Here is a 27,701-nt window from a genome sequence, read left to right as displayed (position 1 = left end):
ATTGCATTTTAAACTGAAATCCCCTGTATGCGTCCAATGTCTTATTTACATATTAAAACAATTAATTCATACAGACTTTAAGACAGATAAATAGTGCATCAAACATGTCCACCTTCCCAAACTTAGTTTGCTTTGAGCCTCATTAAAGAGAGGAAGGTTGTAACAAAGTAACATGATGGATCTTTTTAGTGCTGGACCGATGTCCCCCCTTTGGCAAGCGGCAGGTTGGCAGGGGAAGGATGGACAGTGATTAAAAAGCAGGCTGAGCACACTTTAGGAACACTTGTTCATGCACATCAGCAGCTCCATCCTTATGGCGATGCGGGTGTGCCAGCCCAGCGGCAGCAGGCGGATGTAGCGAGCTACGATGGGTGGGCGCAGCAGGTTCTGTACCATGGAGGTGCGGTCAGAGTTCCCATAGAAGACCTGAAGAGTAGAAAGCAGACTGCATGTAAAGATTCACTAGATCACTTAATCATCATGTCTTCTTCATTCTTCTTTTGAATCAATTTACTCAGTGACAAGATGGTTAGACCAAGATAGGACTAGATAGGAAACCCATTTTTGCACCATTCAAGAGCAGAAATAAATTTCCTATCTAGTTTATATTTATATATTAAAAGATGTGGATCCCATACGCCGTTCTTAGGCTTATAGGATTGATTGGATCTCAAACTGTTATTTATTCAGTATTTCTTTCCATCAATTAGATATTCTGTGCTCATGACTTTCATTTGTAAAATTGCTGAGGACAAAGCCAAGCAGAAGTGAAAACAAAAGTCCAGGTTATGGCTGAAACAAACTATAATTTTCATTATTAATTATGTTCTTGATTAATCAATTATTAGATTGATCTATATAATGTCAGAAAATAGTAAAAAAAAAAAAATAAAAGTCCTATTACTATTTCCTTAAAATGTAATTGTTTTCAACCAAGAGTCCAAACTCCAAAGCTAACAGAAAAGCAGCATACACTGGAGAACCTGGAACCAAAGAATGTCAGATTTTAGTGCTCCATAAAAAATTATGATAGGTCTGTCAACAGTTAATCGACCAACCATTTCAGCTGACAGGGGGAAATATAACTGAGTCTGTTTGGTGAAGGTATGGTTGATTTAAATCAACAGCCTTCAACTGGTCTTATTGTAAAACTTATTTTTATTTTTATATGTCACATTAACGCTCCCTGATGCTGAAATGCAGCAAAACTGTTAGCTTAGTGTGTGGTGAGTTGGGACATTGATCTCCTGGACAAAGCAGGTATTGTGAGGTTGTCTATTGCTGTATTCAGTGATAGAATGTAACTAAGTACATTTACTCAAGTATTGTAATTAAGTACAAATTTGAGGTACTTACTTGAGTCTTTTCTTTTCATGCCACTTTCTAGTTACTTTACAAATTAAGATTTATGCACGTGTGTGCACATGTAGTTTATAAAATATGATTGTTATATAATGATAAATTATAAATTAAACTACCCAACAAGATATAGACCTACTGTACATGTACAGCTGAAATGATTAGACCATTAAACACTTAGTAGTAGTTTCTAAAATGTGAGGATTTTTCTGCATTGAGTACTTTTACTTAAGTAAAGGATCTGAATACTTCTTCCACCACTGGCTATATTCCCTTAAAGTGGCTTGGTCAGGTAGTCACCCAGTAAGAGCGTGAGTACTTTGCAGCGGCGCGGGTTCGAATCCGACCTGCTGCATGTCATTCCCCATCTCTCTCCCCCTTTCCTGTCTATCCACTGTCTATCTAATAAAGGTAAAAAGCCCCAAAAATGAATCTTTAAAAAAACGATCTGTGTGTGTGTGTGTGTGTGTGTGTCTGTATGTGTGTACTGCCACAGAAACAAGTCTGTTTAGTGTCTAAGACTTTCAGAGAATTTGTCATTTGATAGACTGTCATTCTCACATATATGGTCCTATTTACTGTAACTGCTGTTGACAAAGACAAGTCATACTGTATTAATAAAGTCTGACAAGATTCACAAACTTATTTACATCATTTGTTGCATAAAGAGATTTAAAAAACACACTGTCCATAGCCCTACACTGACTACTATTTGGTGTGCTTACCCTGTTGTTTCCTGTCTGGTCTTTGTAATAGATCCAGTTGAGAGTTTCCACAGTGCGATACTGGATGCTGTATTTAGTAATCCACTCATCAGCATCGCAGCGGCCCTGGGTGAGGATGCCAGACACCACACCCACCTCCATCAGGTCAATCTGGATCCACTGATGCGGGTCGTTAAACTTGGAGAGCCATGCACACCTAACAAACATCAACATACAGAACATGCTTGTATGTAGTATATAGATAGATAGATAGATAGATACTTTATTGATCCCCAAGGGGAAATTCAAGATCCCAGTAGCTTAAAGACATCACATACAACATACACATGCATCATAAACAGAATGATAAAATAACAAATCCACATGAATAATATGGACAATAAAAGAAAAAATACTAAATAACAAATCCACATAAATGTACCAAGGGATGTATAAGCATGAGAGGCTTGCAGTGACAGGGCAGGTAAGGTGCTCTATGAGAGGGGGTGTCATGGTGGTAGTGCAAATAAGTCCAATAGTCCAAGAATAAAGTCTAGATTAAATATGGACAATATAAGAGAAGAATGTAGACATAGGAATATAAAAACTATAGCAGTGCAAGGATAACGTTAAAAAAAAGACAGCATTAAATATGGGCATTATAAGGGAATAAAGTAGAGTGTAGGATAGACACACATCAACAGTCAATGTTAGAGGTTTGAAGTAATATTGTTACAGACATTATTCAAGTATTATTATGCACAATAACGAGCAATAAGAAGAACAAGGTTGTCGTGACATACCCAAACCCTTGGTTGTTGAGGCGAGCATTGCTGGGCATCCAGGAGGAGTACCATCCCGTGTACTGGTCCTGATTGGAGCAGCTGATCTGCTCTGATGTCACAGATCCAGATTCAAAGCCCAGAGCTCGGTGGTAAGGGCATTCTGTGGAGGGCAGACGTACGCTTTACTGTGGCATCAAAAGGTTTTCATTTGTAGGATTCTTAATAAATTAAATCAATAAATAAATTTAAGACTTTTAACTGATAATATTAACCCTTGTGCTGTCTTCCTATCGACCATGCAACTTGTTGTCCTCAACATTTTTTTTGGTGCTTTTTCCTGTGCTTTTTTTTTCACCACTTTTGTTTTTAAACCAATCATGTAAATGAAATTATATCTAACTTTTAAGTTAACAAGCAGAAATTATGAATTATTTTGACTAATAGATAACATCATTTTGAAGTTTAGTCAGGATACTGTTTAAAAACCATTTCAATTATTTTTTTTCAAATGCTATAAAATTGTATAAAACACCAAAAATTCAATAAAAGTAGTGAATTTATCATTCATTTTACTTGTGAAGCACGTTGTATGGAACCATCCATGTTATTTTTGGGAAATTAGGTTGAAAACAAAAACAAATTTCAGACAGAAATTTGGAAACGGGTCAAATTTGACCCGAGGACAAAAGGAGGGTTAAACTTGCCTCATTCATTTATTAATTCAACCTTTATGTATACTCAAAAGATCATGGAAGGGCAGCCCTCATTTACAATGACATCGAGTTGCAAAGACAAAGAAAACAACACAGAAAAGGAAGCAACGCCATCATGAGAACATAGAAAAAGGCACCAAAACTTTTCAAAATGAAAAAAAAACTATTTGACAAACAGATCGGGACAACCAGGATGCAAAAGAAATACAACTATGTAAGGCAATTACAAGTAGAAGCCTGGATGTCCAAAATCAGCCTCAAAAAACACAACCGGGTCTAATAATGTCCAAGTAACATTTGAATGGTATTATGATTTTCTTCTCTAATAAAGAGTAGTAGTAGTTTACACTAAGCTCTGATATGGCGAAGGATTGTGTGATAAGGTGGAAGAAGATGATCGGGAAGTCATCTGACGCATGCTGCTTTGCCCGGTATCATGCTGTTAGGTGAAGGGAACGACCTATTTTGGGCTCCCTAATCTGCTCATCACATTCCCGCACAGGTAATGAGATTATCTCACAGCATTTGCTATTCCAGGCCTCTTCCTCACAGTTGTTCATTTCTTAAACCCAAACTGTTACCATCTCTATACAGATCCAAGCCTTTCACGTAAGAACATGGTTGAAAGTGGTCAAGATCCGAGTAGATGGTGATTGTGCACCACTGCAGAGATGCAGAGACTGAGCCAAGATTAGATTGAGTGCATGTAAAGACTCACAGCCAGCTACCATCAGCTGTGCGATCCATCACACCAGCTCTGTGTGCCCAAGACACCTAAAAAATCCACAGGATAGAATGCTGCCCACCATCAATCTTCACATGTATGATGGTCCCTACTATGTCATTGTCCTTCACACATGTCCTTCATGTCTTTCACATATCTGTACACGTTGTTCATACATTGTTCATATTACATAGCCATATTTATTCTGCTCTTATAAGGTAACTGCTAATACACTGCACATATTTATATTTAATTTATATTACTCTAAAACACTTTCTGTTAACCAACTGTATACTACTGTCCACACTGCACTATATTTCTTGTCTGTCTATACTTGTATATCACATTCCACTTTTCTGCTCTTTTTGCACTTCTGGTTGGACGCAAACTACATTTCGTTGTCTTTATACTTGTACTCTGCACAATGAAAATAAAGTTGAATGTAATCAAATCTAATCTAATAATGTGCATCCCGGTTTGAATAGACGGCATCACATCACTCCACTCCAAGCTTCACATAACTAGCTCGCTGTCCGTTTTAGAATTGATTTTAAGATTGATCACTTATAAAGCGCGTCAGGGTCTAGCCCCCGACTACATCACAGAAATGTTGACCCAATACGAGCCTGTTCGCAGCCTTAGATCCTCGAGCGGGGCCCTTCTAACTTGGACACCTCAGCTTTGGAACAAGCTGCCCTTGGAGCAATAAAAAAGCTTGCTGAATCGGTGACTTCTTTTAAATCCTTTCTTAAAACCCATTTTTTTAGACTTGCTTTCATGTGATGTTGTCTTTTTATTGTCTTTTTACCCTATCATCTGTTAATTTCATTTTGCTTATTCATTTGTTGTTTTTACTGTCCTTTGAAAGTGTCCCATCTTCTATTTTCACTATTACAATGATGTGTATATTGAGCTGTATGTGCTTCTGTCACAGCACTTTGTAAACTATTGTTTTTAAAGGTGCTATACAAATAAACTTTATTATATATTATATTATATTATATATGTTTTTGCACATTCTGCACTCAAGCCATTCAGCCTCCTTTTTCTTATGTTAAACGGCTATTAGTATATATTTGTTTCTGTAGTTATTGTTTATTTCATATTAATGTTTAATATGTTTGTTTGTTATGTATGCACCTTTCACCAGTGCAAATTCCCCATAAGCGTAACTTACTGTGGCAATAAACTTTTTTCTGATATTATTATATCCCCATTTATCACCTTTTTTAACATACTGGCCTGGTTTCTAACAGCATTCCACATCCTCGTGAGTGAGGGGGACTACAAGCAAACACAGGTGGTGTCACCCGGGTGGAGTCCTCACCTGGCATGCAGTTCAGTGAGTGAGCCTGAGGTGGCGGCGGCAGCAGTGAGGTCGGCAGGACAGTTGGGATGACAGTGGGGACACGTGTGGGTGAATCAGCAGACTCACAGTCACAGGTGCAGGCTTTTGTGTTTGATGTCCACGTCTCAATCACCTGCTGGTCCTCCTCCTGCAGCTCCTCCTCTGGGACAGCCTCCTCCTCCTCCTCCGGGACAACCACCTCCTCCTCCAGGACAGCCTCGTCCTCCTGAAGGAGACACGTGGACGAGTTAAACGAGAGGTTCAAGTCACACTCCAAACTTCTTTCAGGTGGTTTATTATTAGACTCTTACCTCCTGTGAGTGGACAGCGATCAGGGCTGTGCCACGTCAATAGATGCGTGAAATGGAGAAGCAGAGTAAATAACTAACTCAAACTCAAATTAATACTTATTAACACAAAGGAACTTTTTGTAGGTACATTCACGTGACTAGCATGACAATGAAAATTACAAATATCTCTAATTAGTCTCCATGATTTGTGTATATGTGACCAGACAAAACCTGAGAAAAAACACACAATATAGAAGAAAAAAAAAACTTTTCCCAATCACAAACAATTAACTGCTCATTGGCCACTATGAACATGTTTACAAAAATACACTACAACCAAGGCAGACATTGACTATATTCCTGTTTTTTTTAGGGCAGACAGAGAGCATTATGATTTAATAATATTCCTCATGCAGGCGCACAGTGACTTACCCTGAGATAGAAGCAGGAGGAACAGCACAGCAGCACATCGAGCAGTGACCTCCATCTTCGTCTTCAGCTGCGCTGGAATGCGATGAGTGTGTGATAGCCAACGCTATGGTAGATAGGATTACTGTAATCCACAGGCCTGTAATGGCCTTATCTAATACTTTTTATTGGCCCTTAGACACCTCCCTTAGGCTTGTCTATTGTACTGCACCTGTGGCGAATACCATCACTTCATTAATCATTCTTCATGGCAGTGGTGTCTTTCAGGACAATGCCATCACCTATCATTATAACCTGCTCATGTGTTTGAATACACAGATGACATGTTAGACATGGTCCAGGCAAAGACTCAATTCACAACAATCCCAGATGAGCCCATGTTAAAACATCACGCAAAGGATGTCCTAGTGTCCTATGTTTCCTGCCTGTACCTCACCTGTCACCATCTGACAAAATCCCCCCCCCTCCCAATAAACTTGAAAGAATATCATGCAAGACTGTGTCCACCACTGCAACAGGTGCAACTTTACAGTGTAAGTGTACTTTTTTGGGTACATTTTGGGAAACAGCCTTGTTCAAACATACTGTTTATGCCAAACAGTAGGCCTATGTTTAAACAAGGCTGATAAAAGCCCTTAAGTCCTACACTTACCACTTCTAGCTACATTCCCCTCCTGGTTATTACCATAGACAGTATATATGGTTATTACGCCTCTATTAAAACATTCAGCTGATGCTTCTGATGATTGCGTTTTAATGTGCGGAACCATCCGGTTCCTTGTGGTTTGATTGATGTATTCACATCAGCCAATCACATCCATGATATCGAGTTAAAGCTTAGGATAGGCGGAGAATGTAAAGAAATGTCAGCCAATGAACAACGTTGTGAGCGCTCCATTGGCCAATCAGAAGCTTGATGCCAACTGGCCGTGTATGTTTCAGGGTGGCGCTGGGTAGTTCATTTCGTCAGAGGGGAATACAGTGTTGTTATTCAAGGTAAGTAGTTTTGAACGTGTATAATTTCAACTTTTATATTAAAATGAACATACACGCGTGGTTGCATGTCGTATTTAAAACAGGCTAGGCGGTGGCTGAACAGGCTAATGCTAACCGCTGAATAACGGTGTTAACGGTACCTCCGTTAGGTTGTGATAACGGTAACGTGATGGTTTCAGTCATGTTTATGGATAACTGTAGAGAACTGGCTTTTTAATTGATTATGAAAATGACAGTCTCATGTTATTTTTTTTTTTAAATGTATCTTGAATTGAAAACACGGGATGTGTCGTCTCTGGGAAACTGTTGAGGATGAATGAACATGAAGTTAAATGTTGCGCAGTTTGTCTTAAACACATGGCAGCAGACCATTCACAATTAGCTTAATAACTAACTATGTTATTATCATTGATATGAAGTTATTACATGAATCGTGTTGTAATTTCTCGAGCACCTCCCACATGCCATACTGTAATCATTTCCTCAATTTGGCTTAAGTGGTAAGAATCAGACTGGCCCTTGATATCTACATCCGATTTCACATCATTAGTGATTAGATGTGTTCTTTCGAATGCCTTTTGCCTCTTTCTGTGGAACCACCCACTCCTTTATCTCTCATTGTGTTTTACAGCTTCTCTGTCTTCCTGTCATCTCTTCATTTCAGATGCAGTTCATGCTTCTGTTTAGTCGACAAGGCAAGCTCAGGCTTCAGAAATGGTACGTGCCTTTGTCTGATAAGGAGAAAAAGAAGATCACAAGAGAGTTGGTGCAGACGGTCCTGGCTCGAAAGCCCAAAATGTGCAGCTTTCTGGAGTGGAGAGACCTCAAGGTTGTATATAAGAGGTGGGTTGTGAGTTGGGACTTGTTTATGGACAAAATGCTCTCTGGTTGAACGCTCACAGAAAAGAATATTTCACACTTCCCTGGGCAATTCATAGACCTATCATTCATACACACGGCTCAGTTGGAGAAGCAGGAGAAAGTGTTATCAAAGTGACAAAGGTATCAGGACTGCACTCAGACTACAACGAGAAAGAGCATTCATTTTGCTTCATTATATTCTGTTGCCGTTCCAACGGACAAGCAGGCGGATTATTGGTGAACCCGGGTGACCCAACACGGACAGGCAAACATAGCACTTGAGGTGTTGACGAGTCAGGGACTTTGCATTAGAGCTGGGCAAAATATCGATATTGTGATATGAGACTAGATATCGTCTTAGATTTTGGATAATATGGCCTAAGTGTTGTCTTTTCCTGGTTTTAAAGGCTGTATTACAGTAAAGTGATGTCATTTTCTGAACTTACCAGACTGTTGTAACTGTTCTATTATTTGCCTTTACCCACTTAGTCATTATATCCACATTTCTGGTGATTATTTATCAAAAATATTTTGTGAAAGCACCAATAGTCAACACTACAATATCGTTGTGGTATCGATATCGAGGTATTTGGTCAAAAATATTGTGATATTTGATTTTCTCCATATCGCCCAGCCCTACTTTGCATCATTGTACAACAAACACATTAATAGTTTTTCATGTGTCTACAACCATTCAATTGACTCGTACTGCATCCTATGAAGGAATAAAAGTGTAAGTGATTAGGACTGTTGTCTCTGGATCTAGTTGTACTGCAGTGGTCAGAATATATCTGTTCTCCATTAGTTCTGTGTAGCTCTCAGAGTGTCCTACCTACTCACATGTCAAAAGAGAGTTCTTGGATACAGCTGTTACAGCTGAGTGTTTATATAATAATTCTGTGCCAAACATGAGCAATACCTTTGCTGAAAAGCTGAAGGGAAAGAGGTCCAAGAGTAGTAATTACTTTGAGAACATTATTCAATATTGGTTGAGATGTGTTGTGATTTTAAGGAGATGTGAAGGGCCATAGACATTTGAAAATATATTTCAGTTTTAGTACAACAAAGACAATAACTGTTGCTGCTGTTTTGATGTAAGTTCAAGTCAATGTATTCAAATTTTATTCGAGCAACAGTCCAAAAGTCAATTATATTTAGTTTTCTATCAAATAAGACAAAGATAGGCAGGAAATCATCACATTTGAGAATCTGGAAGCAGAGAATGTTTGGCATTTTTGAAGAATAACTACAGCGATGAATCGATTATCAAAATAGATGCCGCAAAATTTTCTGTCCATCGACTAATCGATTCATGGACTAATACATTCTACAACATTAAACAAACGTACAGCGTGTCTTCCTGAAGACAGTTTTCAGCAATTCAAATCCTCAAAATGTGTACTGCATTCCACCTGACCATGTGTCAAAAAATCAATGTGGGATGAGAGATGAGACTGAATCCACTGACGGTGCAGCTCCTCTCGCTGATACATTTGCCAAAATAAATTGCATTTATATGTGGCAATTTTAAAATGTAGCTCAAATAAATGCTCCCTGTCATATGTGAAACAGAAAATATACCTCTAAAAACAACATTATGCAAAAAATTATTTAATTGTGATTATTTCACGATAGGGAATGATCATTTCAACCTGCGATTTGGAAATTGCACTAGTTCATATTGCGATTTCGATAAAATTGTGATTAATTGTGCAGCCCTACTGAGAAGACAAGGATGTGGAGTTGTAGACTTGTTCCAGACAGTATTTCATGCCTGTCTTTCTAAAAATGTACAGCTGAGTCCATTGTGCCTTCCTTACCCACTGGTTGTGAGGGATCAACTGACCACCTCCTTTATGAGCCAATCATCACATGCTTAAAGAGTGCCTCTGGGATTATCAGGGATAAAGAACCATGGCAGAATGAGGCTTAACTCATACAGCCTTCTGCATCCGGTTTCTGGCTTTTAAATGAATACCCTGTACACAGTAAACAGCAATCCTTAATAATGGCAGGAGTGCTCTCGCAGCACTATTACAGTGAGCTGGGAGACGGTATATATCACTTGGAGCTAAAAAGGCGTAAAGTCAGCTCTTCTTATATTTACGTTGTCAGGTTGATGTTGCAGTTTTCACAGTGGAAGATACTTTGTTTAAATGCTATTGTCAAGTTAAAGTTGGCTGGCTTGTGTCTGTGTTGCAGATACGCCAGCCTGTACTTCTGCTGTGCCATAGAGGACCAGGACAACGAGCTGATCACACTGGAGATCATCCACAGATATGTGGAGCTGCTGGACAAATACTTTGGCAGTGTGCGTTTTCTGATGTATCCTCACCTCTCTTATTCTTTTGTATGGAGAAGACAAAACTTTATTATTTGTCACATACAGTACAATACAGTAAGGCAAGGCAAGGCAGCTTTATTTGTTTTTCAGCAACAAGGCAATTCAAAATGCTGTTTAAAACAGTTAAAAATATAAAAACAGATCAAAACTACGAGAATAAAAGTTACAGTGCAGTATAAGAAATGAACAGTTATTTAAAGAAAGGCAGCATCAAAAAGAAAAGTCTTCAGCCTTGGTTTTAAAAGAAGTGAGAGTTGCAGCAGACCTGCAGTTTTCTGGGAGTTTGTTCCAGATATGTGGTGCATTAAAACCACATATTTCAGTACAGTGTAGTGACGTTTGGATATTAAAGCCATTGTGCCATTTTTGCGACCTAGAAAATACTACTTAGTCATAATTAGTGTTCTTTTCATTTCTACACGACAGGTTTGTGAGCTGGACATTATTTTCAACTTTGAGAAGGCTTACTTCATTCTGGATGAGTTCTTGCTGGGTGGGGAAGCTCAGGAGACGTCCAAAAAGAATGTGTTGAAGGCCATTGAGCAGGCTGACCTGCTACAGGAGGTAAGGCATCTAATGAAGTCAATGTGGGGACGATAATGATTTAGTTTCTTGCTCTTACTTTCCACTTTAAGTCAACATTTGGGATTTTTCAGACCAAAGAATAGAAAAATAAATTGAGTATTTTACACTAGTACTGCTTCCTCGCTTAGAGGTATAACCTTTAAGATTTCAGTTGTAGTTGATTTTGTGACAATTACCGTTTAATACTTTTTATTCGATTAGTCTGTTTATGTCTGTATCCATACACCAACTTTTCCACCTCAGCCAAGCATAACTACTTTTTTTGCGATATTTGGACTTTGGACTTTTTCAATTTCCGGCAGTTGTTTTATTCGCAAATGTGCATTACATTAGATGTATGGAAACACACTTACTGTGCCTGCTCCTTAATGTTCTGTCCCTTGCTGCAATATTTAAAATTGATCCGCTGATGTGAAATGTCGAAATGTTTTGTTGACACATTTAATGATGAACGATGGCAGTTAGCGCTAACCTCTGTGACAAACACATTGCATTTCCTGTCACTGCTTCACAATAAAAGCCTCCCCGTGTTTTATCAGTTTAAATGCTTTTTAACTAGCGGCAGCTCTAGGGATGGGAATTGATAATATTTAATTGATACCAATGCCATTATTCATGCTGCTTATCGTGTCGATTCTTTATTGTTTCCCTTATTAATTCCTGGTCAATTTTCTGTGGAAAAAAAGTAGGCCTACACAGGTTTTCAGCATTAACGCAACTGTTTTATTATCTCTGAGTCCGAACACAGTGTAGAGGAAATAAGAGAACATTTGTACAGCATCCGTTTTCATTTAGGTTTTCTTAGTGAAAGAAAAACTGTCTGCTAAGCCTGCCTGCGTGGCAGTAATGTTATTATAACTGGATATTTAGCTGTAGTAACGGACAAGCTGCTCGGTTAGGAAGCAGTTTTTCAGCATATTACTGGTGTCAACTTGTGCTTATTTAAAATGATCATTCATTTTACAGACATTACAAGCACCACTGTTGTCATCTTTCTCTGTGAAATGAAATGAAGCCCTTTAGATTGTTTCTTCCTCTCCACAATGAGTCCTTCTGCTTGCAAGTTTCCAGCAGCGTAGACGCATGAGTTTCTTATTCTTATTATTCTTTATGTATAAAGGACAACACACATTAATCAACATTTCTGTAAATGTGCCAGTGTTAGCTAATTTTCAACTGCAGTCCTTTTGGCCAGATGATTTTAGACCAGAGCAAAAGGAAGAAGCAAGACATTAGTACAGGTTAAATTATACAGACAGAAGTCAACAAGACACAACACAGACAGCTAGAGCATCAGAGAAGCTATCCCTGTTTGCCATGCAGAGCCACAAGAAGCAGCAAAGCACCAGCATATCTAAACATCAAACAGCATTCACATTCAGTACAAGATATTATACAAGCATCGAAACACGGCCAAGAAACATAGGCCACAAGCCATCTTCTAACAGCGTTCAACCATGCAAAACAATAACAAGCCTTAACGAAAAGATAAAATAAGTTACATCACTCGTGAGGGATGCGTTAATATAGGACAGGTTAATATGATGGTAAAAATATTTAAAATACAAATTTGTTATTCATACATATTCAAGCAACGCAAAGCGAGTTAAGTTTAATACCTAGCAAAATATCGAAACATTAAACATATTAGCGGAAGGTTAGCAATACTAACATTAATATAAAAAATACTAAGCGACTAAAAATGTTCACAAGTCTGACTATCCAAGAGCCAGGTCTTGAGACTTTGTGTGAAATGATGGTAGGTGGTGCAGTTTCTTATTTCATTTGGTAGAGTGTTCCACCTATTAGAAGATCTAACAGAAAAGCACGATTGACTAAAGGAACTGCACCTGTAAGGGGTTACACAGTCCCCTCTCAGAACAGACCGAGTGGTTCTATTCTTAGAGTTTTTTTGTTTAATAAAAGAATTGAGTGATGGTGGAGCTTTACCATTTAGGATCTTTTTGACGTTTGACGTCATTGTTTTGCAATGTGCAACTGTCCCAAAAACACGCAGGCGTCTATAAGAGCAGTTGATAAGCTTGGAGGCATACGATTTCGATATATCGGACAATTTGGAACCAGTTCTCATCTGGAACCGGGTATCGATTCCCATCCCTATACAGCTCTGAAGCACCTGAACAGTAAACAGTGATGTTGATATTGAGATAAAACGGTAACGCTGGCTAACACGCTGAATCATTTGTGAATCCCTTTTGCATGTGAATGCAGTTTAAATCCAGCACGGAAATGGTGGACTCCACCACTACCAATGAAAACTATAATATAGAGAGGTAATTACTGAAAATGAATACATTGAATGGCTATTGCAAAACAATTTTACTACCATTTAGTAAGTGGTTTTTACAAATGTGCTTTGAGTTCGTAAAAATCTAAAGGTTTACAGCTTTAAGTTTTATTCAAGTCAGAGTGCCTGTATCATATACAAGTAAAAGCAGAGCTCCTACAAATATTCGAGAAATGTATGAAAAAATGTACTGTACTTGAATTTGATTTCCCCTTTTTTAAAAGTGACACCTGCTTTATTTCTTGTGACTTTCCTTTCATTGGCTTTCACTGTGCTCATTTAGTTTGCTTGGTCGTGATTTATCTTGATCTGACATTCTTCTGTCTTTGCCTGTGTATTCTTTCACTATTGTGATTTGCAGAATATAGACTTTCAGATGCGCCTCTTTGCAGGTACAGTTTGTAAAATGTAAAATTAATACTAATAACCCCTTGCTGTAGTGTTAGATCAGTAGCTTTAGATGTACTGTAGATTCCCCAACACAACGCTAAAGCTTCAGAAACAACCAATCAGCAACAGCAATATGTCCGGTGCCAGGAATACACCACTGATGTTGAAGTTGCTGGTGTGTTTTTCTGCTTCATATTGACTTTAACCCTGATATCTCTGAAGTAACTGTAATCCTAGGCACTAACCAAAACCTAAACCAATTCATCAGCAGCACATCTACATGGAAAATGTTAAAGTGCTTATATTATGCTTTTTGGCTCTTCCCCTTTCCTTTATTGTGTTATATATCTTTTTTGTGCCCGTTATAGGTTTACAAAGTGAAAAAGCCCAAAGTCCCCCCCAAAGGGACTTACCATCTCCAACAGAAAACACTGTTCACAAACTGCTCCAAACAGCTCTATTGTAGTCCAAACTTTACTTAAGAGACAAACGTGGTCACTTTGTAACACACGTTATAATTGCTCGCCTAGCTGCTAGCGTAGCACCCCTCATACTCTGCTTCTGACTGGCTAGTAGTCCTTACCTAGGTACTGTCAGGGCACGCCCTCATACTCTGCTTCTGACTGGCTAGTAGTCCTTACCTAGGTACTGTCAGGGCACGCCCTCATACTCTGCTTCTGACTGGCTAGTAGTCCTTACCTAGGTACTGTCAGGGCACGCCCTCATACTCTGCTTCTGACTGGCTAGTAGTCCTTACCTAGGTACTGTCAGGGCACGCCCTCATACTCTGCTTCTGACTGGCTAGTCCTTACCTAGGTACTACGCATGTGCTACTCTTAACAAAGATGGAATAGAAGTGAGATGTCTCACTCTGTAGCTAAAACAGAAAGCTCAACACACAGGGTGAAAAGAGGAGCTGCAGCAATGAGCAGTACATCAAAAATATGGTGTTTTTTGAAAATTAAACCATGAAAACCTATTCTGGTACAACATCTAAATGTAATTATGAACCTGAAAATGAGCATAATATGAGCATTTTAACACTAGAAGTACAAAGTAACATGCAGTTGTCGAGAGAAGGAACTTTAATGTCTTTATATCCCCGCGGTAGACTCGTGAATACTAAAGGAAATATCTATACGTGACTTATTACATTAAAACAAGTTCTCCCTTTCAGTGTCACTAAAATATTTCAAATGATTTGATTCTCCACATCCCACACATTCCGTACGGTCTTTTTCAGACATACTGTATTTGATGGTTGAAGTGAGGAGAGCTCAGGTTGCAGCCCAGAAACAAAGCCTCATTGTCTGCATCGCTGAGACCACACAAACCCTTCTGGTCCAGATTAGCATTTCAGATAGAGGGAGCATGATTACAGTAACAAAACCACAGTGTCACTGCAATTAAGGATTCTGACCGAAAGCATATTCAGCAGTAAAGCAACAACCACCACAGCTGTGTTTCAGCCTCAGTACACACAAGGCTCTCTTTTTCTTCAATCCATTAATGCCCTATATCGAAACCAAAAGCAGAGCAAGAAACATATCATTATTCAGATATCTTGAATATGTTACAGCAGAGATATTTAAGTGATTGTTTGAATGTCTGTAGACAATGTAAAACAGCACACCAGAGTGATCTGGCAAAGGCAGCTTTTAATTTTGAATACATGTAAGAGGCACAAATGCATACAGTATTTGGAAGTACACAGTAGTCTGGTATATACTTCATCAGTGTCAGCAGGCTGATGGGTTTGCTGCCTTTTGTTTGCTCAACATTTAGTCAGTGAGCCAAAAGGCTGCTGCTAATGAGTTCTAGGAACGCAAAATCAGGTCACTGCTGACAAACCATTAACTTCCAATGGAAAAGGTGCTGTAGAGAACTGTAGAGAATGACTGGACCTTTTGAGGGATTCTTTACATACACAACAAACACCAAATGTTTTGGCAAAATGTCCTCAAATTTGATTATTTGTGATAAAGATACGTACTGATGATGAGCATATATACGGGACATTTTGCAGTTTGAAATAACCAAATATGAGTAACAGTAACATGTGCTGCAGAAGAACCTGAAATAAGAAAACTATGGATGAAAGTGCCTAAAAATACATAATTTAGCATATTTTCTAACATGAACACAGATACAGATACAGTGAGATGAGCCTGTTGATGTATAGGTCCGACCTTTATTCAAAGATAAATTTAACCTTAAAAAAAATAGATAAATATCATTTCCACTGCAGCTCCAGTGGAGTTTGAGTTATCATTAAGTTATTATGCCACCAGAAAGTTTAATTTCAGTCAGTTTGTTTACAATTGTAACGTTCAAACATAAAACTATTATTTTGTCATCGTCATTTATTGATGTGTGATAGATCTATCTTCATTATTTGCCTCATAGATCTGACTTGAGTCATTCATCATCTTTTTGACGTTGCTACATATGCAGTACATGCTGTATGGATAAAAAAAAAAAAAAAGACATATGTGATGGCCAAGCATGAGGGCACCAACGTTTGAAACTGTACTCTGTGTTAACAAACTAGGAATACGAAAGTGGCCTTAAGCAAGTAATGAAATGAGCAATAAAGTCGGGAAGCATTAGGAAATCCAAATCCATAACCATTAGCTGGGAGGCAGCTACAGCCCAGCCAAGGCTATAATCCCTGAGGACAAACTGTAGGGCTGTTCATTGATTTACAGCCCCATCAGCTAGCTGTACTGTAGAGAACATACTGTACTGGGATCCTTAGAGGCTTATTGTAAGTTCTTAATGTGGGCGTGTGCCTTTTACGCGTACACCGTTATGAATTGAGTCGCTTTCTTAAACCATTTAGTTGATATGTTCACTTTGAAAGAAACAGGGTCAAAACCTCAAGAGTGCCAATCCACGTTTACCCTGTATTTATAGAGCCAGAATGAAGACTGGGGAAGTTTGCCAAATGAGGAGCTCTTGTAATGGGCCTAGAGTCCATCCATGCCTCCATCCAGGCAATTTGGTAACTACTAGACTGGTGCAGTCAGTCAGTCAGCATGGGTTTCCAGTTGTGCGTGCCGTGAACTACCTCTGCATGTTCTTCTGTCGGTATTGACTGTGTCTCATAACTCTGAGTGAAAAACATGACACAGCGTAACAACAGGCATGAACTCAAACTGGAATGTTCAGAACATGTCTGGATACACGCAGTTTCACTAACAGGCGGCATAATCTAACACTTGCATTGTACATTATTGTAGTAGATTATTTATTTGAATTTCCATTTACATGGATGCAACTTCGTTTTGTTTTTAAGAAGTCACTCTTTTAAAAATACATTTCCAACTTTAATTATTACTATTTTCATGGATAAGTGAAAGAGTTATGCTGCCTGTGTGAAGACCAGCCTGTAGTTTTACTAACCGCACCGAATGGAAATGCTCAGATGAATGATTCTGTATGTCTTTATTATAAATGGTAGAAAAGGAATAACAATAACCCTAACATTACGTTACATGTGGAAGTATTTTACATTGACTAATATTCATTCCGCAGGTTTTTGTACGTGGTGTTATTTGACTTTAAAATGACCATTTTGTCCATCCATTACACAAACATCTTATACACCACTTGTTGAAAAATTTGACCAAACATTAGGGAATTCTGCAACTCACCATTGCACCCTGGTGTTTTAAAAGTTCAAATAATTAAACATACTATACGAGCAAAAAAACAAACAAAAAAAACACCCTGATTTTTATAATTGGAGACAAGGATAATTGTCATCCTTAAAGAAAATCTAAACATAATGCACATAGAAGTTTGTGAAAATAATGCTGGGGTTGAGTCGGGGCACATTTGGAATGAGTGCCTCTGGCTTTAGTAAGTGCATAGTGCAGTAATTACATGGAAAACGTACCACAGGGGATTTGGTGGAAGTTATTTTAATAAGCCTTTAATGAAACATTTCTCAGGAACGGGTCATTACTTTGGTGCAAGCAAGCAAGCATATCTTCTTTTGGAATAATGAAGCCTCAGAAGATTTCCTGCTCAGCTCAACTCTGCATGTTAAACTTCAGAGATAAATTGAGCCGCGACGTCCTCATGAAGAGGGCATTGTTATAGTGGCGGTGCCCGAACACGTACTGTAGATGTGTAGATGCTGTAGCTTTCCTGAGAGATTGACCAGTGGTGCCATGTTCTGTTTATTTGTGTCCTTATAAAAACAATCTTTGCCTCACAGGTGTGATGGTCCCAAATATGGTCTCTGAGTCTTCTGGTCTTTTCCAGAATTAGGCCTGCTGAGGTGAATACTCTGTGTTTGTGGATTTAGGCCGTGCATACTGCTAGAGCCCTCTAGTCAGTCTCAGTCTTCTAACTGTATACATCAGTCTGTCTGTAGCTCACTAAAAGGCCGACAATACATGTTTGTATTGTCTCAGTCTGTTTGTCTTTGTTTTCCATGTGTAACATGTCATTGACACTGTCCTCTACCAGATGTTTTCTATGTTTTTATATATATATATATTACATTTCTGCAGTTTGGATAGGGGACACTTTAACTGTGTGCCCTCAGATAAATTTAATATGCAGTGGAAAATGAAACAAAATTGTTTAAAAAAAAACAAGAAGAAATGTTTTGAGTGAAAGGAATGTTATATTATTTGTTTCGGAATGTGAGCTAAATTAAGCTAAGCTAGCTGTTCAGTTTACCTTCAAAGTGAAACCGAGACATAAAACCCACTGTGAGATTGTTTGACTTCCGTCACTCATCTAACTCTTAGCAAAAAAGTGAACAAGTGTATTCCCTAGACTAGAGAAAGAAAAAAAATTCCTTTAATAGATAAAGGCGGAACAGTGGTGAGAGTACTCCAGGCTGCTGCACTGTCTCCTGCATGTCCTGTGAATGAAGTGTCTGTGTGAGGTGGCTGTTACAGTTCAACATCATCTTGTTTTCTAAGCTGTGTGCGTTTCTCTCCCCTAGCCCCGTCATGAGTACTTTAATGTGCCTATGTACTGATGGGCTGCCATCGCTGCTGCTGCTGCTGCTGCTGCTGCTGTCCACCCTGCATGCTGAGCTCCTCAGTGCCTGGCACCTTTCTTTCTGCATTCTGAGCACCTGTCATTGTCATTGGTTTGGGAGGGCATAACAATATTCTCAGCTTACTATCAAATTCCATACATGACAGTCATGATACAATATTGTCAGAATAATAGTTAAGTAAATTGAACAACTACAGTAAATGATGGAAACGTTTAGGCTGCATTAGACATTTTGTTTGCTGATCATAGTCCTGTTACTGAGGTTTGAAAATGTAACTTAAACACATCACCCAATTTATATGGATTTACTCATCAATATGTTTATTGATAACATGTAATATATTTTGTGGTGACTTATTGTTACATGCCTGTCATTCCGCCATGTATTATTGGTTTCATTGCACAAGTTGAACAACTCAAAAGCAAGTTTACATCATGTGCCATCATGACCCAAAAGTCACTAGATTTTCTTTGGAGCTTACAAGGGATGTGCAGCTTAAAGTGCTCATATTATGCTTTTTGGCTTTTCCCCTTTCCTTTATTGTGTTATATATCTTTTTTGTGTGCACGTTATAGGTTTACAAAGTGAAAAAGCCCAAAGTCCCCCCCAAAGGGACTTACCATCTCCCACAGAAAACACTGTTCACAAACTGCTCCAAACAGCTCTATTGTAGTCCAGCCTTTACTTCAGAGACAGACGTGGTCACTTTGGAACACACGTTATAATGCTCGCCTAGCTGCTAGCGTGGCACACCCTCATACTCTGCTTCTGACTGGCTAGTAGTCCTTACCTAGGTACTGTCAGGGCACGCCCTTATTCTCTGCTTCTGACTGGCTAGTAGTCCTTACCTAGGTACTGTCAGGGCACGCCCTCATACTCTGCTTCTGACTGGCTAGTAGTCCTTACCTAGCTACTGCACATGTGCAACTTCCAACAAAGATAGTACAGAAGTGAGATGTCTCACTCTGTAGCTAAAACAGAAAGCTCAAAACACAGGGTGAAAAGAGGAGCTGCAGCAATGTGCTGTACAACAAAAATATGGTGTTTTTTTTAACCATGTAAACATATCCTGGTACAACCTCTAAATACAATTATGAACCTGAAAATGAGCATAATATGAGCACTTTAAAGTGGGCCATGTGATGAGATTTTTTTTTTTTTATTTGTTTATTAGTTGTTTTTTTAACCTGTTTCCAAGGTGAAGAATTAACTTTCAACCTCAACAAAACTATGCAATTTTTCTTTCGTTAGCAGCTGATATTCTGATTCTTTGAAACCAGTTGGATTCAGCTGAATTTTGATTGAAAGAAAATCCGTACAGTATTGGATCAGGATGGCACCTGATTGAAAACGTTTGGTTTTAGACTGGTCACATTTATTGTTGTCAGATACAAATTACATAGGACGATTCATGTCAAATGATTTCCTCATGATGGGTGTTCTTCACAAACTCCCTACTTTTTATGTTTATCTTTGCCATTGGCAATCAAAAAACATAGGGAAAGTCTGCCCCCTGTTGTGCACTAATGTGTCTGACTGTGTTGAAGTACACAGAATATCTTCAAGGCATGAGTATTTAAGTTTAAACACACTTTTGAAAAGAAATGCTCGAAGACCAGATCACAAAATATGGTCATCTTAATTCTGCTGTTACTTCAACACAGATTCAAGGCTCATCACCTTCACACTTAAGTGTTTGTTATGTCCAAAAGGTGTTCATCCAATCAGTTTTATATTTCATATTTTTATTGTTTCTTTGTCATGTATCTAGTGGATTTGTCCGTGGATTACATTTGGGTGTTTATTTTTAATTTTAGGTATTGTCCTTGCTGGAATTTCTAGGAGTTGTTATAATTTTTTTTAAATCAGAACAAACTCTAGTCCAGACTATATCGCACACTACAAGACCTAATGGCTTTTTCAACTATTTAAATGTGATTTTTAAATCTTTTAAATTATTAATAGACCCTAATTATCTCCTATTTAAATAAAAAAGCAAAACACCCACTCTCAAGGTAAGTGGTATAAGTGGGTATTAATGCTAATGCTAAAGAAATACTTTGTCTTTGCACTGATTAACTAAAGGCTCTTTTGACGTTCTACAATATAATAATAATAATAGTAATAATAATAATAATAATAATAATAATAATAATAATAATAATAACAGACCTACTTGAAATCATTAGCCTTACAAATTCTTTATCTTTCATGAATGCACACTGACAAAGCACCTAAAATGTTTTGTATGATCTGTCATGGTTTATCTGTGTCCCATTAAGAAAGAGAGACTGTTATGATAATTTGAGCATTCTTTATCAATGTATATAATAGATAATTAATAAATTGTTTATGATTTTTTGTCAGTTAAGCACACCGGTGTCTTTCTTTAATATAACTGTTTATGTTGTGTTTTTTCCCTCCACATGTGACACATTTGAAGTTCAGGCTGACATTTAGTCATTTAGTTTTTCTTCTGTGTTGTAAACAAGCCACTGAATGGTGTCACGCTCCATTTGCTTTGCAGATGAAGATGTTTAGCCGACCTAATTGGCAACAAGGGATTTGTCTATCCACCGCTTGTTTAGCTAAATGTACCCCGTGAGTGAAAAGTATAGTATAATTGGTGAATAATGCATGGTTTTTTATTTCAAGATCTGGGCTGAACATGAAATGCCACTTCAGAAGTGGCTTGTTTTTCTCCTCTTACCAAAAAGCCATCTTTTTGTTCTACTGCTCTGATGCAACTCCTCTCTTTACTTTGTGCTGAACCTTGTTATAGGATGCCAAAGTAAGTGCTTCTCTTTCTTTCTGCCACAAGCTACAGCCCTGATGTTTTCCTGCACACGTTGTTGTTTATGATTTGTGACGCATTAGCGTAGGTACTAGCCTCGTGAGACCTTCCTGATCTGGCGAGCTCCAGTTTTCCTCTCCCAGATCAGTCTGGCATCTTGAGGCAGAGAAAATTTGGAGCCGTTAGCCAAACGACCGGGCCAATCAGCATTGGTTTTGAGGTGGGTTAGGTGGTGATAGACAGATGGTTTATCCAATCAGCTAACCAGTATTTTCAGACAGCGGTAGCCCTAATTCTGTTAGCTGCTCGCTAATGCTTTTTTTCTCTTGGATCCTTCTTTTGGAATATGGTCCGGGAACCTGAAATGGTGCCTTTTATTCCTAAATTCTCGTTACACAAACAGCAAATATCCTTTACCGACATGTTGCTTGCATGCTGAGCTTGCAAGCTATGCTTTGCCTGCAGCAGCAAGGGCGGGCTTGTGGTTGTATTTTCATACGCTTCGTGGATCTGATTGGTTGATTTGGCCTGTCTATCACCAACATAGGTGATAGACAGATGGTTTATCCAATCAAATAACCAGTATTCCGCCCCTTCCCAAAAGTTCTCCAACGGAAAGTTCCCAGATGGATATGCCGAGCAAATGCGAAGCAATCCATCTGGTGGAGTCAGGTTATGTAGGTACAGCATGGACACAAAAATATATATCTAACTAGATGGGCACTCAGGGTGCGGAGACCCTCGCCAAGACAATGCCCTATCTCCAATGGTCCTCCAACCCACATGACCACATAGGCCCTTTGTTCCTACCCTCTAATATGACCCACAGGAGCGTTTCCTAAATTAGCGCCCCCTACCTGTGGCAGGAGATCAACACGCCCTCATACCTAAATGTAACAGTCGAAGTTTAAACACGTGGTTAACATCGTATTACTTTGTTAGGTTTAGGAAAAAAGCCTAAAAACTCATGGTTTGAGTTAAAATATCAGTTTGTTACATAACTAGGGTTATGTATATAAGTACGTAACTTAACTTGCCAGTTAACTTAAATACTGTATGTAAGGTAAAATAAGTCAACTTTGACTTTTAGTTTGACACAGGACACTAACAGCAGTGTCCTGGGTTAAAGGCCTGTGTTTGTTTGACCCATCCACCCTGTCCTCTTTCCTCATGGGGACATTAGAGTCTTTATACTACGTCACCCGACTTCTGTCTTTGCTCCTGGTATAATTAGAACAGCTACTAGAGGTAGCCACGTAACAACAAACGTAAATATGGGTCGTAACAGGCTGCTTGTACAAACTGCATATAGGGTTGTTTTTTTGGGGCGGCCAGTCTCCTAATGTTAAAGAAAGTGAAAAATAATTTGTGTATCCGCCCCATGATTCAGATCTGCTCCAGAATTAAATGGGTAGAGTCACAGCGTGTACAAAAAACAACGTAACATGAGACACAGCCGTCTTCTAACTGTAAACAAACCGGGAACTATATTCTCAGGCGGAAGAATATAGTACTTGGGCGGAGCGATATGCTCGCAGCAAGCCTGTCTGAGAATATAGTTCCCGGTTTGTTTACAGTTAGAAGATGGCTGTGTGTCATGTTGCGTTGTTTTTTGTACACGCTGTGACTCAACAAATCACAACATGTAAATAGGAACATGTTGGCGTTATTTTGTCACAATTCGGAGCAGTAGGCTAGTTGGAACCAGTTACCTGCAGGATCTGTGCTAGGCTAAGCTAATGCTGGAACCGTCAGGCAGCATTACAGCACGCACGGAGATGAGAAGGGTATGTATCGACTTGTCTTACTCTGGGGGTTACGGTGAATAAGCTAAATTCCCAATAAGTTGGCGTGTTCCTTAAGTGTGATGAAAATTGGTTCCTGCTGACAGACTGACAAACCAAACTGAAAACATAACCTCCTTGGCCAAGGCGATACTAATTGGTTGAAGTATGTAGGCCAATAGAGTCTTTTCACAGCAGACATTGTGTCTTAATAACAATGATTGCTGCATTCCATTTAGGTGACCCAGTTCCATGGTGCTGGTATTATGCGTGCTCACTCACTGACATGGCTCACTGGGACTTAATGGAATGGAACCATCATTGTTATTATATATGTCACATATTTTATGTTATTATTTACACCTGTGCTTGTCCTGCTTTGACAAGAAAAGGGTCTATTTTAATATGTTGTGTGCACACATATATATTAGACATATTGATTAATGGAACTTAAACAACTAATTGTAGTATCAAAAGTAATTCATGTAGAATCTGGAGGGTGAAGTGAACTAAAGAGTTGTTGGTTCCTCACTAAGAGCCACCCATTTCATGTATATATTAAATTGATTCAGTGTAAATATAATAAAGATTTAATGCAGCTTTAAAGGAGAATTCCGGCCAATTTTTACGTTAATCTTGATCGCTATAGCTACGCGAGTACTTTCGATAGAAAAAACCCCGACCCGAATCAGTGCAGGTAACACTGAGAAGCTGCAGCTACGTACTACAAGCGTCCCCTGAGCTAAAACGGCAGTGCTCGGGGCAAGTTTTAGAGTGCCTTTGTGCCTCTTAACAGACACAAAATGCAATTAATATGTCTGTGCCACAAGAACAGGGCCCTTACGTGTCAACAAGATGCGTTTTCAACTCAGACATTGTTTAAATTCACCTACCCTGGTCCCTGTCTCGATCCTGCCAGTAGCTAGCTTGCCCTGCTAGCTGATAGCCGTTAGCTGCTAGCTGCCGTTTGGTGAGTGTATTCCGACAGGCTTCTGTGATAATCATCCCAAAAATAATCCACGGAGCGGTGGTGGTGTGTCTATGTCCTCCAGAGGACAGGTCATGTCATGTCTTGAAGTGTATTCCCCCCTAAAAAAAACAATAGTGCGGTAGTAGCTGTTAGCTGCCCTCCGGTGAGTGTGTACAGCCAGATAGCTGTTAGCCGTTAGCTGCTAGCTGCCGTCCGGAGAGTGTATTCAGCCAGGCATCTGTGCTAATCATCCCAATAAAAATCCACGGAGCGCCCGGTGGGTTGGTGGATATCCTGCATAGGACAGATCATGCCTTTGCAGCGAAAGGTTTAGATTATTTCCCCCTCAAAATAGGTAATTGAGCACTGTAGTGGTTATGACCATATCAGTGACTATCCTATGTAACTACATGGAAACGGGATAAACGATGTCTGTGGCTTGCACAGTAATAGCGTTACTGAAGCCTAGCTGTTGCATCGCGCGGTCTCCTGGGAATTCAGTTGTAGCAGAAAAAGGTAAACAGTCATTTGCAGATTGGGCGTAGTGTGTGTGAAGAGTGAAAAGCGGAGTTGTTTATAACGGAAGAAGCTTGGAGTATGAAGAATATAGCAGATATGCAACACACGGAAGAGCCTTTTGCGTTTGATGGTCATCCTTATTTATTCGAACCAGAGTATACAGACGAAGAACTAGCCTCAAGAGTTGGAAAGAACGAGACTGACAGACAGAGGGGAAACAGGCAGATGAACTTGCTGCTCCAAGCACAAGCTAAAGGTAGCCTTCAGTAACTGGGGACATAGCCACACCACCGGGCGCCCGTGGATTTTTATTGGGATGATTATCACAGATGCCTGGCTGAATACACTCACCGGACGGCAGCTAGCAGCTAACGGCTAACAGCTATCTGGCTGTACACACTCACCGGAGGGCAGCTAGCAGCTAACAGCTACTACAGCACTATTGTTTTTTTTAGGGGGGAATACACTTCAAGACGTGACATGACCTGTCCTCTGGAGGACATAGCCACACCACCACCGCTCCGTGGATTGTTTTTGGATGATTATCACAGAAGCCTGTCTGAATACACTCACCAAACGGCAGCTAGCAGCTAACGGCTATCAGCTAGCAGGGCAAGCTAGCTACTGGCAGGATCGAGACAGGGACCAGGGTAGGTGAATTTAAACAATGTCTGAGTTGAAAACGCATCTTGTTGACACGTAAGGGCCCTGTTCATGTGGCACAGACATATTAATTGCATATTGTGTCTGTTAAGAGGCACAAAGGCACTCTAAAACTTGCCCCGAGCACTGCCGTTTTTAGCTCAGGGGACGCTTGTGTAGCACGTAGCTGCAGCTTCTCCGTGTTACCTGCACTGATTTGGGTCGGGGTTTTTTCTATCGAAAGTACTCGCGTAGCTATAGCGATCAAGATTAACGTAAAAATTGGCCGGAATTCTCCTTTAAAGATGCTGTGTGTAATATTTGACCAGAGAGCCATATTGCCATAGAGCAATGTTTTTGGTAGTGGGTCTCTTTGTTTTTATCATGCACGGCGTGAGCATGTGGGTGGAGTATTATACTCCTGCCGTCGCTTTCATGCTGTTTGCGTAGCAGTGCGCTTGCAATTGCAAGGAAGAAGAAGACTGCACAGTTGCAAACATGGATGTAACAAGAAACTATTTTAAAATATTTCAAAAATTGGCTTTGCAAATGTTTTACGGGGAAGAAAATGCACTAAACACATTTGTTAGGCCGAAAAATACACACAATTCATGAATTAGAAAAGATGAATGTAAATAAACTTTGTTTAAACTGCACAGGGCACCTTAAACATTAACAACCAACTGCACCATCAAATTCCCAGGTCTTGATGTAGAATTTGGAGGGTGAATCGAGTTGTGGGTTCCTTAGTATAAGCCACTCCTTTCACTTTACATGTATTTTTATTTATTTAGATTCAGTTTAATTTTATAAAAATATTGGTTTATGCAACTGTGACAACTAATTACAATATTACAATCCCAAATAATTCAGAGTATGAAGGGTGAACTGTTAGACTGTTGATAACTGTTAGCAGAAAGTCAACAACTGTACGTTTAAATGTCTGAAATTTTCCCCCCAAAACTACTAATTTTGATACTGGTGACATTATACCAGAGAATTGTGTGTGTGTGTGTGTGTGTGTGTAATGCTGTCATTGTTGAAATCTGCTGTATTGGGTGTGCTAGACGTAGCCCACTGTGCACTTGACTGGAGCTGTGGTTCCTCTCTCTCCTCCACAGGAAGCAGAGACGCCGCGCAGCGTACTGGAGGAAATTGGACTGACATAAACATGGTCCATATCATCATCCACTTGCCACACACATCCTTCATCTGCCAGCTGCTGTATGTAGCAGATAACAACTCCAATTCACCTTTGAGCACACTCAACTTTACAGTGACAAACACACATACACAACTCGGCCTTTGTTTTCTACCTGTTTTCTGAGACAAACAATGTAGCACTGTTTGGGTTATTTCCTGCTGAGTTATTTGTCTTGTGTGATGACGTTAACTGTTAACTGTAGACGTTAACAAGGGGAAATGCAGCATGATTAAGGTTTTTATTTTTTGCTGTGTTCCAGTCATAGACTGTATAATATTAATGGGCAGAGCACGTGTGACGTCACCCATTGGTTTGTGGAGATCTGCTATCAGTTGTCAAGTTTGCCGTTATGGGCGTTTTTAGACGAGAGGCAGGAGTGAGGGAAGAGCCCTTACACTCTACGTTACACACTTTCACTGGCAATCACATCATAGCCACGCCCTAAAACACCCCTTGCTTTATCGCCAATTTCAAAATCAACAAGACCATTATTAAAAAAATGAACATCATTCTGAGTTGCAGAAGACGTAAAACTAGCGATTGAGACCATAAACTCATTATGAAAATGTTTACTGATAAATCAAGTGAGAAGTGGGTCACTTTCTCATAGACTTCTAGAGAAACCGACCTCCTTTTGCAACCGCAAGTGTCTCCCCCTGCTGGATTTCAGATAGGATGCAGGTTTAAGGCGTCCAAATTTGCAGCACTTTGCCAAACCGGATGCTTTGTCCATTACTATTATCCAGTCTATGGTTCCAGTCCACACCAAGACGCTGTACTGAGTGAACTGCTTGAACGCGATTTGACCAAAGCTGATGTCTATTCTGTGAAGTATATTTAATGATTTCAGAACTACTTCTGTATTTCATGTGTAAGACTTATAGAATAAGATATATTGTAAAGGGAAGTAAAGTATTACATTAACA

The 27,701-nt window shown here is 39.3% G+C and overlaps 2 protein-coding genes across 11 annotated transcripts; one reads left to right on the top strand and one right to left on the bottom strand.

The window, feature by feature from the left end:
- Positions 1-8,536, bottom strand: LOC114561223 (retinoschisin). 2 transcript variants are annotated; one of them, XM_028587083.1, is made up of 7 exons: positions 7,005-8,536; positions 6,356-6,563; positions 5,945-5,970; positions 5,613-5,859; positions 2,867-3,008; positions 2,085-2,280; positions 1-426 (listed from the first exon to the last, which is right to left on the bottom strand). In XM_028587083.1, exons 2-7 carry the CDS (start codon positions 6,408-6,410, stop codon positions 274-276), a joined length of 819 nt encoding a protein of 272 aa, XP_028442884.1. In that variant the 5' UTR covers positions 6,411-6,563; positions 7,005-8,536; the 3' UTR covers positions 1-273. The 2 variants fall into 2 exon arrangements, with proteins under 2 accessions (XP_028442884.1, XP_028442885.1); XM_028587084.1 differs by having other exon boundaries at positions 6,356-6,422.
- LOC114561224 (AP-1 complex subunit sigma-2) lies at positions 7,237-27,337 on the top strand. 9 transcript variants are annotated; one of them, XM_028587086.1, is made up of 7 exons: positions 7,237-7,348; positions 8,013-8,191; positions 10,412-10,520; positions 10,980-11,117; positions 13,808-13,838; positions 18,062-18,124; positions 26,693-26,735. In XM_028587086.1, the coding sequence occupies exons 2-6, from the start codon at positions 8,013-8,015 to the stop codon at positions 18,112-18,114; spliced, it is 510 nt and encodes a 169-aa protein (XP_028442887.1). In that variant the 5' UTR covers positions 7,237-7,348; the 3' UTR covers positions 18,115-18,124; positions 26,693-26,735. The 9 variants fall into 9 exon arrangements, 7 of the variants coding, with proteins under 7 accessions (XP_028442887.1, XP_028442886.1, XP_028442892.1 ...); XM_028587085.1 differs by lacking the exon at positions 26,693-26,735 and adding an exon at positions 18,803-19,423; XR_003693333.1 differs by lacking the exons at positions 13,808-13,838; positions 26,693-26,735 and adding an exon at positions 18,803-18,828 and having other exon boundaries at positions 16,753-18,124.
- Positions 27,338-27,701: the final 364 nt, after the last annotated feature.

The sequence above is a fragment of the Perca flavescens genome, chromosome 9 (genome assembly GCF_004354835.1).
Source record: "Perca flavescens isolate YP-PL-M2 chromosome 9, PFLA_1.0, whole genome shotgun sequence".
In the NCBI taxonomy this organism is placed as follows: Eukaryota; Metazoa; Chordata; class Actinopteri; order Perciformes; family Percidae; genus Perca; species Perca flavescens.
This window is presented reverse-complemented; position numbering and strand designations above follow the sequence as displayed.

Excerpts from the sequence above, each read along its gene's own strand:
- LOC114561223 (XM_028587083.1), bottom strand. The coding sequence starts at position 6,410 with ATGGAGGTCACTGCTCGATGTGCTGCTGTGCTGTTCCTCCTGCTTCTA. Across the intron at positions 3,009-5,612 it reads CTCACTGAACTGCATGCCAG|AATGCCCTTACCACCGAGCT; the intron begins GTGAGGACTCCA and ends TGCCCTCCACAG. Across the intron at positions 2,281-2,866 it reads CTCAACAACCAAGGGTTTGG|GTGTGCATGGCTCTCCAAGT; the intron begins GTATGTCACGAC and ends GATGTTTGTTAG.
- LOC114561224 (XM_028587086.1), top strand. The coding sequence starts at position 8,013 with ATGCAGTTCATGCTTCTGTTTAGTCGACAAGGCAAGCTCAGGCTTCAG. Across the intron at positions 8,192-10,411 it reads CTCAAGGTTGTATATAAGAG|ATACGCCAGCCTGTACTTCT; the intron begins GTGGGTTGTGAG and ends TCTGTGTTGCAG. Across the intron at positions 11,118-13,807 it reads AGGCTGACCTGCTACAGGAG|AATATAGACTTTCAGATGCG; the intron begins GTAAGGCATCTA and ends TGTGATTTGCAG.